Source organism: Scyliorhinus torazame, chromosome 5 (assembly GCF_047496885.1).
Source record: "Scyliorhinus torazame isolate Kashiwa2021f chromosome 5, sScyTor2.1, whole genome shotgun sequence".
Classification (NCBI taxonomy): domain Eukaryota; kingdom Metazoa; phylum Chordata; class Chondrichthyes; order Carcharhiniformes; family Scyliorhinidae; genus Scyliorhinus; species Scyliorhinus torazame.
In genome coordinates, this window is record NC_092711.1 from 309,794,486 (window position 1) to 309,806,509 (window position 12,024).

General features: G+C 43.7%; 1 protein-coding gene across 3 annotated transcripts in view; it reads left to right on the plus strand.

Annotated features, from left to right (window-relative positions):
- Positions 1-12,024, plus strand: part of commd5 (COMM domain containing 5) — a 40,187-nt gene continuing 28,163 nt past the window's right edge. Inside the window, exons 1-4 of one of the 3 annotated variants that reach the window (XM_072505905.1) lie at positions 1-109; positions 4,473-4,582; positions 7,643-7,803; positions 8,541-8,569. In XM_072505905.1, the coding sequence (XP_072362006.1) occupies positions 4,474-4,582; positions 7,643-7,803; positions 8,541-8,569 (299 nt within the window). In that variant the 5' untranslated portion in view covers positions 1-109; position 4,473. Of the gene's footprint in view, positions 110-610; positions 751-1,541; positions 1,567-4,472; positions 4,583-7,642; positions 7,804-8,540; positions 8,570-12,024 lie in introns of those variants that run through there. The other 2 variants (XM_072505906.1, XM_072505907.1) reach the window with 2 other exon arrangements.

Here is a 12,024-nt window from a genome sequence, read left to right on the forward strand (position 1 = left end):
ACGGATGTGAGGTCATATGAGGGTCGGAGGATTTGTCAATGTCGGGGATATGAGGTAACGTGCGGGGCGGAAGTGTGAGTGTGAAGCCAGTGGTGCAGGCCGAATTAACGTAAGTTCACCTTCTGGGTTGGTGCTCCGTTTGATTTTTTTTTCTCTCCGTCAGTGACCTGACTTCCTCTGCTGTGAAATGGCCAGGGACCCTGGCCTCTGTCTACCTGCTGCATGGTTAACATTGAGGACAATGGTTGTGAGCTGTTTGCCCCAGGGGCTCAGTGGGTGACAGACTGCCCTCTGACTCAATTGGTTCAGATCCCATCCCTGGGCTTGAGTGGAAAAGTTAAGGTTGGAAATCCAACACTGAGGGAGAGCTGCTCTGTCAGAGGTGCTGTCTTTCCAATGGGACATTAAACTGCGCCCCCCCCCCCCGTGGATATGAAAGGTCCCCGGACACTATTAGCACAGAATCCCTGCAGTGCAGAAGGAGGCCATTCGGCCCATCGAGTCTGCACCGACCCTCCGAAACAGCACCCTACCTGGGCCCAATCCCCCGCCCTATCCCCATACCTCCACCTAACCATTGGACACAGAGGGACAATCCATCATGACCAATCCACCTAACCTGCATATCTTTGGACTGCGTGAGGAACCCGGAGGAAACCCAGGAAGACACGGGGAGAAACTCCACACCGTCACCTGAGGTCTGAATCGACCCAGGGTCCCTGGAGCTGTGAGGCAGCAGCGCTAACCACTGTGAGCAGAAGAACTGCCAGGTTAATCTTGGTGTCCTGGTCAATATTGTTGATTGGGGGATAAAATAGATTATCTAGTCTTTGTTGCAATGCAGTTTGTGACAACTTGCAATGTACTAATAGTCTGCCGTGTTACCCACTTTATAACCGTAACTATACTTCAGGAGTATTTCATTGGCGGTGAAGTGCTTTGGGGTGCCCTGAGGTATATGTGATGACTTCATGGAGTCACCTTTGGTTGTGATCCTTCATCAGATGATACTGTTGTGTAACTTGCCTAAAGTTGGCGTGCGGTCTAATCACCATCTCAAACAAATGCAGTTGCTTGGAGGCATGTAATGATATGCAGAAGCAATTCTGTATATTAACATGTTTAGTGTTAGCTCTCATATTATAGTTATTAACATTTCATAGTTTAGTAGTATTAGTATTGTTTTCCTTCCCACGTTATTGTAATTTAATAAATCTTCAACTAGTCATGAACTAGATGTTCTCTGGTGCACTGACTCAATCATAAACAGAATAAATAAATAATCTTTATTGTTCCAAGTAGGCTTACATTAACACTGCAATGAAGTTACTGTTGCCACATCCCGATGCCTGTTCGGGTACACAGAGGGAGAATTCCGAATTCGCAGCTGGTACGGGAATTGGCCTTGTTCTGCATCTCAAACCAGCTGCCTAGCCCACTGAGCTAAACCAGCCCAAAGACCAGCAATGTGAACACTCATTTATCCAGAGTGTTCTTTGTCTACCCTATTGTGTTGCAGAGAACCAAACAGTTGTTACTGATTTCATCATTCCTGGAATCTGACAGGTGAAGTGTGAAATAATCAGATATTCAATGATCAACTAGTAAATGGTAATTCTTTTAAAGGTGTCACGTCAATGGAGTTTCTTTGCCACAAGAGGTTAGGACTGGTAATGGCAGACTCATAATCCAATAGCCAGTTCAAGATGCTTTTTTGATAATTTATCAGCTGGTCTGAGTTGTTAGTAGGATTTGGAGCTGTTGAACTGTTGTTTTAATTCGTGGCATGTGAGTGAGCAACAAGCTTTCACAAAGGATCATTATAAAGGGTCATCTGGACTCGAGACGTTAGCTCTTTTTTCTCCCTACAGATGCTGCCAGACTTGCTAAGATTTTCCAGCATTTTCTCTTTTGGTTTCAGTATTTACTGTCTATCCCTAATCGTCCTTGAAGGTAGTGGTGAGTTGCTGCCCTTAATACATTCAGTTGTTAGTTGATTTACCAGGCCATTTTAGAGGGCAGTTAAATGTAAACCTATTGCTTTGCATCTGTTGTACAGGGACTTCCAAAAAGCATTTGGTAAAGTGCAGCACAACGGACCTGTGAGCAAAGCTAAAGCTCATGGAATAAAATCGACATAGTACAAAATTGGCTGTGTGACGGAAAACAGAGTGGAGTGGTTAACTCTTGCATTTTGGATTGCAGGAAAGTTTGTAGTGGAGTTCCCTAGGAGTTGGTGGTAGGGCCCCTGCTTTTCCTGACATGTTAATGGCATGGACCTTGGTGTGCAAGGCACAATTTAAAAATTTGCCGGTTATGCAAATCTTGGAAGCATTGTGAGGAGGATAATGTAGAACCTCAAAAGGACACAGACGGGTTGGTGAAGTGGGGGCACAGGTGGCTGACGAAATTTAATGCAGAGAAGTGTAAAGTGGTAGGAAGAATGTAGACAAATAAATAGACAATTCTAAAAGGGGGGTGCAGGAGCAGAGGGACCTGTGTGTATATGCATAGATCATCAAAGGCAGTAGGACAGGTTGAGATACTATACAGCATCCTAGGCTTTATTAATAGGTGCAAAAGAAAGGCTGTACGGTAAAGCTGCATAAAACACTGGTTCGGTCTCAGCTGGAGGCTTGCGTCCCACCCTGGGTATTGCACTTTAGGAATGATGTGAAGGCAATAGAGAGAGAGTGCAGAAAAGATTTGCAAGAAAGTTCAAGTGACGAGGAGCTTCAATTCCAGAGATAGAGTAGAGAAGTTGGGACAGCTCTCCTTTTGGAGAAGAGAAGTTTGAGAGGAGATTTGACTGAGGAATTCAAAATCATGAGGGTTCTGGACATAGCGGGCAGGGAGAAAATATTCTCATTGGTGGAAGGATCGTGAACCAGAGGACGCAGATTTGCAAAAGAAGCAACAGCGACATGAGGAGAAGGTTTTTCCTCGCTGTGTGTAGTTAGGACCTGGAATGCACTGCCTGAGAGTGTGATGGAGGCAGAACCAACTTTCAAGAGAGATTTGGGTTATTATCTGAAAAGGAAGGATGTGCAGGATTAGGGAGAATGGTTCGGGAATGCTTCTAGGTGAATTGTACCTTCAGAGAGACAGCACAAATAAGACAGGCTGAATGGTCACCTTTTTGTGCTGTGACCACACTATATGGAATGGCATGCAATATAATATAGGTCACAGACTGAGAAAGGACGATTTCTTTCCTGAAAGCACATTAGTGGACGTGGTAGGGTTTTTATAACAATCCAGTCATTTTATAGTCACTGTTCCAGGTACTAGCTTTTTATTCCGGATTTACTTTCTTAATTGAGTTTGAATTTCCCAGCTGCTGTGGAAGGATTTGAACTCTGGGACTTGCACAGATTTGGATTCATTTTATGTTTTGTGACAATTCACTCGATCACTGAAAAGACAAGTGAGCAGGTGGAAGTGCGAGCCATCATCTCCTAGTCCCCCTCCCAATCCTGAACTGGACACAAATCACCGTTCTCTTATCATCGCTGGGTCGGTATCAGAGAACTCTTAACCCGATCACATCGAGAGATGTTCGCCACGAGGACGGCAGCGACTCGAGAAGACTTGCCACTGCTCACTGGAGTGAGTCAGAGAAAATCCTGGTTGCAGTCACTTTCACTGGGGAACTGGAATAAACCATTTCCCTTTCCAGTGACCATCTTAAACACCTCGACTAAATTACCCCATAATCCTCTACGCACAAAATCTTCATACAAGCCTGGGCAATGCAACCTCTCTTCATCAACTTTTATCCTTCTCAGCTTTAATCTCATTCTTATACACTCTCATGGGTCTTCCAATTTGATCCATTCCATTTGCTGCAAAATTGTTGAAAATCTGACCCAAGAAACCTCTATTTTGTATCACACCTGTGGTGCTTATGATAGTCCACTGTAAGTTCAAGTGGGAATGTGGTCTGCATGAGCTAGATTTTACATCAAAAATAATAATAATCTTTATTAGTGTCACAAGTAGGCTTACATTAACACAGATCAGTCTTTTATCCAATTGCATTGCAGAGCAGACTGGAGGGACTAAATGACACGGTAGCACTCTGGGCAGCACTGTTGCTTCACTGCTCCACGGTCCCAGGTTCGATTCCCAGCTTGGGTCACTCAGCTTGCGGAGTCTGCACCTTCTCCCCGTGTCTGCGTGGGTTTCCTCCGGGCGTTCCGGTTTCCTCCAACAGTCCAAAGATGTGCAGGTTAGGTGGATTGGCCACGCTAAATTGGCCAATTTAGCCCTTAGAGTCCAAATAGGTTAGTTGGGGTTTACTGGGTTATGGGAAAGGGTGGAGGTGTGGGGCTTAAGTAGGGTGCTCTCAGTGCAGACATGATCGGCCGAATGGCCAGCTACTGCACTGTAAATTCTATGATTCCCCCCATTCCTATCCTGCTAGTTGACCCTTGGGAAATGTTCTCAATCCATTCCATTATTTGCTTCAGCATGTCCCACAGAAGCTGTTACCTTGGAGCCAGAACACCGATGGAAGTCGACTTGATGGTAAAACAGCTGAAGGGCTTAGACAAAGAGACCTTTCGAAGGATACTCAAAGGTGTGTATTTTATTTATGACTCAGGCTGATAATCTTTCAAAGAAAATGAATGTCATTTTGATATATTTCTTGTGTTTAAAAAAAAAATAAAATTCAAGATTGATAATTACAATGGCCCAAATATATGCACTGAAACCTGCATAAACAGATAGTGCCAGAAGCCAGACATTTGCAAAAGAGAATAACAGGCACTTGCTCAGAGTCTCAACGAACGTTTCTGGCAAAATATAGAAAAAGACAGTCGGAATCCACGGAGATTTGCAAATTACAAACTGAAAACCGCCTTCAATGCACTGAGCCATTTTACAACTTGAAACAGGGGACACCCTCTGTTTGAACGTTGGGATATCTGGAACTTTCCTTGAATTAGAATCACAGGCGCTTCCCTCTTGAATCTTGTTTCCTTTCTCCCTGCAAACTTTGCCAAAAAGTTGGTGCAGCATGTGGTGGTAGCAGGCCTTCACCCAGCTTCCAAAGCGGCAGCGAAGCCACTCCATCTGTGTGACTGAATGCTTGCACCACTCCTTCCCAGGTGTAGAGCAGATTGCCTACTGCTCTCGGTGCTGGGTAATCTCAGATATGACTTTCCCTCTCGATAGCTTCAATCTCTGAACCCAGGCTGACGCTTGAGGATTTAAGCAGGAGCAAGATGCTCCATTGGAGGTGCCACCTTTTGAATTAGACAACAAACCCCAGCTCTCTTCTCGGGTTGACATAAAAGACCCCACAGCACCATCCGACAGCCGAGCAGGAGAGTTATCCCCAGTGTCCTGGACAATCTATTTTTCAAACAACATCATTGAAAGTGACAGAAGCAGCTCATTGGGAAGCGCAGAGCCAGTCAGGCAGACTCTGAATGGGGGTGGGGAGGAATGGGGGGGAGGAATGGGGGGGCGGGGATGAGAAGAGGGGGGAGGAATGGGGGGGGGGAGGAATGGGTGGGTGTCATGCTGACGTAGTTGGATGCCTACAGCTTAGGCTCTTGAAAGAATGGGGCACCCTAAGGGAAAGTCCAGCCCCATCCCCCCGCCGGCCATTAACTCTGTTTCTTTCTCCACCTAAATGGATTATTGATCTCCGTGCGTATGTGTAAAGCCTTTCAGCACCTGAGGGCGTGGAAGGTGCTAAATAAATACAATCCTTTTTCTTTCTATAATGTCCGCGACTAGAAATAATACACCATGTGCCGTCGGCAACAGGGGCAAAATTCTAGGATCCATTATCAAAGATTTTACAGCAGAGCACTTCGAAAACAGTGGCAGGATCGGACAGAGTCAGCATGGATTTATGAAGGGGAAATCACGCTTGACCAATCTGGAATTCTTCGAGGAAGTAGCTAACATAATTGATGATGGATGTGGTTTATTTAGAATTTCAGGATGCTTTTGACAAAGTCTCACATAAGAGATTAGTGTGTAAAATTAAAATGCATGGGATTAGGGGTAGTGTATTGAGATGGATAGAAAACTGAGGTTGGCAGACAGGAAACAAAGTAGGATTAACGAGTCTTTTTCCAAATTGGCAGGCACTGACAAGTGGGGTACTGCATGGATCAATGCTAGAACCCCAGCTATTCAAAATATATATTAATGATTTAGATGACAGAACCAAATGTAATATCTCCAAATTTGCAGATGACACAATGTTGGCCGTGAGTGTGAGCTGTGAGGAGGATGCAGAGGGCCTTCAGTGTGATTTGGACAAGTTGAGTGAGTGGGCAAATGAATGGCAGATGCAGTTTAATTTGGATAAATGTGAGGTTATCCACTTTGGTAGCAAAAACGGGAAGGCAGATTATTATCTGAATGGCCATAAGTCAGGAGAGGGGAATGTGCAACAAGACCGGGGTGTCCTCGTACACCAGTCAATGAAGGTAAGCACACAGATCCAGCAGGCGGTAAAGAAGACAAGTGGTAAGTTGACCTTCATAGCGAGAGGATTCGAGTACAGGCACAGGGATGTCTTGCTCCAATTGTACAGGGCATTGGTGAGGCCACACCTGGAATATTGTGTTCAGTTTTGGTCTCCTTATCTGAGGAAGGATGTTCTTCCTCCAGAGGGAGTGCAGCGAAGCTTTACCAGACTGATTCCTGGGATGGCAGGATGGACACATGAGGAGAGATTGAGTCGGTTAGGATTGTATTCGCTGGAGTTCAGAATAATGAGGGGGGATCTCATAGAAACCTATGAAATTCTAACAGGACTGGACAGGGTAGATGTAAGAAGGCTGTTCCTGGTGGTGGGTGTGTCCAGAACCAGGGGTCACAGTCTGAGGATACGGGTAGACCATTTAGGACAGAGATGAGAAGTTTCTTCACCCAGAGAATGGCGAGCCTGTGGAATTAGTTACCACAGAAAGTAGTTGAGGCCAAAATATTGTGTTTTCAAGAAGCAGTTAGATATGACACTTGAGGGCGAAGAGATCAAAGGATTTTTGGGAGGGGGTGGTGGAAGGCACGATTAGGCTATTGAGTTGGATGATCAGCCATGATCCTAATGGTGCAGCAGGCTTGAAGGGCTGAATGGCTTCCACCTGCTCCCATTATCTATGTTTCTATGTGTTACAGGAAAGGTTTGTCCAATCTCTCCAAAGCAGCCGCTCTTGCCTCTATTTTACCAATGTTGTTCTCCTCCTCACTATTCTTCTGAATGTTCCCTCCTTCTTCTGCTTGATCACATATCAGGAACACCGTCTCTTTCTCCACTCTATATCGTTATTGTTTTGGGACCAATTTTTTAAACATTCTTTCAGGAGATGTGGGCATCCACAATATTCTGTTCTTTTTTTTAAAAGAAGAAGAAATGCCTCTTCAGTGCAGCTTTCTGGAATGTATTGGAACAAAGGGATTGTCACTATTAAAAATGCTTAATGCTTACCTGTGTTTTAGAGGGGCAGTTTGTATAGTGCGCACGTCACAATGTCAACGGGAAGTAATTGGTGTGAATCTGAGTGCCTTTTAACATGTTGAGCAAACTTATTTGTGCGGCCGAAATCTCGCAACAGCCAATTCTCTGAACAGAAATGACCCTGCAGTTAGTAAGCATGGTTCTCTCCCATAGCGGTCATCAACTCGCTCGAAGGAAAAGATTCCAGAGAGGCTGTGAGGAGCATCACTGAGACAGAGAGTCTATCCGAGGAGCAGCTGAGTTATATCTTAGCAGGCATGTACAAGCTACTCAGCGAAGCTCTGCGTTTACCACAGACTTCCCTCAAACAAGAGGTGAGTGGAACTTGCACTGCTGTAGTTGTTGGGATTAGGAGAAAATCCAGTCCTGCCCATGGCTGTGGTTTATACACGGGATCTTGGCCATGATGGTAACCAAAAATATGAAGTGAGTGACTGTAATGGGCGCATTCCGCTGTGATTTACAGCAGGCACTTTGAAATGTGGTGAGGTTCTTCAATGTTAATCTCCTCATTGTGTGAAACAAATGCAGACAAGCTGAGCTGTACAGTTGATGAAAATATCACGATTATCATCCGTACATGTTCAAAATCTAATTGTCTGAAAACCCAACATTTTTGGAAACATTCCAGTGGATAACAATCAATTTTTTAAAACTGTGATTGGTTGAATAAAATCAGGACTTGTAGTCCGAATACCGGGACAATTTGGCAAGGTGCCCGGGCTCGGTGGCAAGCTGGCCCAGTGATCGGCTTTGTCACTTTGTTTACAATGGCATGCCCGTCTAGCTCCTGCACTCCGAGTCAACCCAAACGACCCATGGCCCCCACCCAACCAGGTGTCCTAAATCCGGGGAAGTCCAGCATGACCTCGGGTCCAGAGGGTGTCGGACTGTGGACATTGCCTGTATTAGAATGTACTTTATTGAATTACCTGTATTAGAATATTCTCGTCCCGTGTGTGTTTGCAGTGTTCCTATCTAAAAGTGCTGTTGATCTGATGTAAACAGAAGGACATGGTTTCTGATCATAGTTTCATTTGATTGTTTGCAGGCTTTTAAGGGTGATCTGAGGGACCTCAGGTAATAATTCATTTGAAGTGGAATGAATGTGAAAAGCTGCTCTCTTTTTGCATTCCTTTATCGATTTTTTTTTTTTTTTTTCTGCTCCTACCGATTGTATAAAATAATGAGGAGCACAGGTGAGGTAGATAGTCAACATCTTTTCCCAATGGTAGAGGAGTCTAAAACTAGAGGGCAAAGGTTTAAGGGGAGAGATACAAAAGAGACCAGAGGGGACATGTTTTCACACTGAGGGTGGTGAGCATCTGGAACGGGCTGGTAGAGGCGGGTACAATTTTTTCCTTTTTAAAAAAAAGTTAGACCGTTACAGGGGCAGAGTGGGTATAGAGGGATATGGACCAAATGTGGCAAGTGGGACTAGCTTAGTGATAGAAACTGGGTGGCATGGACAAGCTGGGCCGAAGGGCCTGTTTCCATGTTGCAAACATCTAAGACTCTGATTCGAGCTGCAAATCCAAGAAAGTCAAGGCCTTGTTCAGCCTGTTTTAATCGTTCAGTGCGTTTGCTGCAACCAGAGGTAGGGGTTTTGAATGTGAGTTCAGTATTTAGATTCACTGCAGTGCATTACCACATGAGAAATAAGTTGCCTGAGCCTGTATGGAGCAAGATTTTAAAATCCCTGATTTTTTTTTTTAATTCATTGAATCATAGAATTTACAGTACAGAAGGAGGCCATTTGGCGTATCAAGTCTGCCCGGCCCTTAGAAAGAGCAGCCTACTTAGGCCAACACCTCCACCCTATCCCCGTAACCCAGTAACCCCATCTACCCTTTTTGGACACTAAGGTGCAATTTAGCATGGCCAATCCACTTAACCTGCACATCTTTCATAAAAGCACGTTGATTTTGTCTGATCACGTTAAGTGTGGCTCAGATTATGGTGGAGCTTTTGTTAAGTAATTGGTTGAGAGACATTGCAATTAGTTGTCTCATTTATGTTAAGTATCCATTAATTGACACTGATATGTAAAGGGGCTTCAGGTGGCCTCTGTCAGGATGGTGTGTTGTTAAGAGTTTTGTGCAGAGGCTGTGGAAGTGAAATAAATGGTGTTTGGTGAAAAGGAACAAGAACTTTAGACTCTTCATATCACAGCAACTAAAACGGCTAACAATTGGTAGCAGAGGATGATTGCTGTGTAAATGTGAAGGATTGAAAGATACAACTTTTCCAGATCAAACCAAGGAGTGAGTGAGAAAAGAAGAAAAAAAAAGGGATATATGGCTGAACCGAGGATAAAGATGGCTGGATATGACTATCCTCCCTTATTTTCTGAAAGGGAATCGTACGACCAATGGAAAAGTGCAATAGTTATGTGGACTAAGGTAACTGCTTTGGGAAAGAGAAAACAAGGTATAGCATTGGCTCTTTCTCTACCATAAGGCAGTAAAATCCGAAACAAAGTGCTTTCTGAGCTGGAATTGGAAGAGTTAGACTCAGAAGAAGGTCTGGAGACTTTATTACATTTTATGGATAAGATTTATAAGAAAGATGACTTGTTAAGTGCGTATGAAGCATGGTCGGATTTTGATAAGTTCTGGAAAATGGAGGATATCTCCATGGAAGACTATATAATGGAATTTGGCAGACTATATAAAAGGCTGCAGAAACACAATCTGGAATTTCCACAGTCTGTGTTGGCCTTTAAATTACTTGACTGTGCTAGAGTGAGCAACATGGATAGGCTCCTGGTTTTGACAGGAGTTCAGTTAACTGATAAGGATACCTTATTCGAACAGATGACAAAAGCTTTACAAAAGTTTCTGGGGAAACATTCGATTCCGATGGCTCTGATGACCCAAATAGGTCAGCCTGCAATAAGGCAGAATATGGAAGATACACTAGTAACAGGATGACTAAATCGTATGGCTACGAACAGGGCTCAAGACTATAGACCGAGACAAGGAAATTATGAAGACAGAAACCCAGTTAGAACCTACAATAGGAAGATGAACCCCAGAAATGCACGGGGCATGATAAATCAATGTTTTCGATGTGACTCTCAATACCATTATGCTTTCAACTGTCCAACTCATTATGATAGTGTTTGAAGCGACACATGACACGGAAGAGTCAGAAGAGGAAAAAGATAGTGACCAGAAAGAAGGCATTGTCCTATTGACAAGCAGTTTTACGCCGGTAATGAGGGTGATGGTTGCAGAATCCTTCAACTGTGCTGTACTGGACAGTGGCTGCACATCTACTGTGTGTGGAATTGACTGGTTAAAATGTTACCTGGACTCTGAATGCTGAAAATCGTAACAAGGTTAAGGAATTTGAAAGTTCCACAAGTTTCAGGTTTGGGGATGATAATACTCTGAAGTTGCTGAAAAGAGTGGTGATCCCTTGCAATATTGCTGGAGTGAATCATTTCATCAGCACGGATGTTGTATCAAGTGAGATACCTTTGCTTCTGAGCAGACCGTCGATGAAGAAAGCACACATGAAACTGGATATGGAACAGGATAAGGCAACAGTTTTTGAAAGACGGTGGACTTACAATTTACACAGTCGGGACACTATTGTATTCCATTACTGACAAATAATTTTTCAAGTAGAGTGGTTAAGGATGTGTTAATGGCAGTTGAAAATGGGACTTTATTTGATTAAAAGCTTGTGGTATTAAAACTGCATAGGCAATTTGCACATCCGTCTCCTCGGAGACTGAAAAATGTATTAAAGGATGCAGGGGTAAAGGATGACGACTATACTAAACTGATAGAACAGGTTAGTGACCGCTGTGAAGTTTGTAAGAAGTACAGAAGGACACCAGCACGGCCGATAGTAACCCTACCTTTGGCCAGGGATTTTAATGACTTTGTGGCCATGGACCTTAAGATCTGGGATAAAGCAAATAATATATTTATTTTGCATTTTGTAGATTTAGCAACCAGATTTAGTCAATCAACGATTGTACGAAGTAAAGAAAAGAGAGTAATTCTGGATCAAATCGTGGAAAAATGGATAGGGACAGGAATGGGTCCACCGGCAAAATTCCTTACGGACAATGGGGGCGAATTTGCTAATGATGAGTTTAGGGATATGTGTGAAAACATGAATATCAGAGTTATGAATACGGCTGCAGAAAGCCCATTTAGTAATGGTGTCTGTGAATGAAATCATGCTGTCATCGATTACATGCTTCGAAAAATGTTGGCAGATCGACCAAATTGCAGGCTAAATTCAGCTTTAGCATGGGCAGTACATGCAAAGAATTCATTGCAGATGGTTGGGGGCTATAGTCCTTATCAATTAGTGTTTGGTAGAAATCCTAAACTTCCGTCCATTTTGGATGACCAGCCTCCAGCTTGGGAGGGGACTACAATTAGCTCTGGTTTTGCTGAACATTTAAATGCATTACATAGCAGTAGAAAAGCTTTTTTGGAAGCAGAATTCTCTGAAAGAATTCGCAGAGCTTTAAGACATAACGTACGGCCATCAGATGCCGTTTTCAGCAA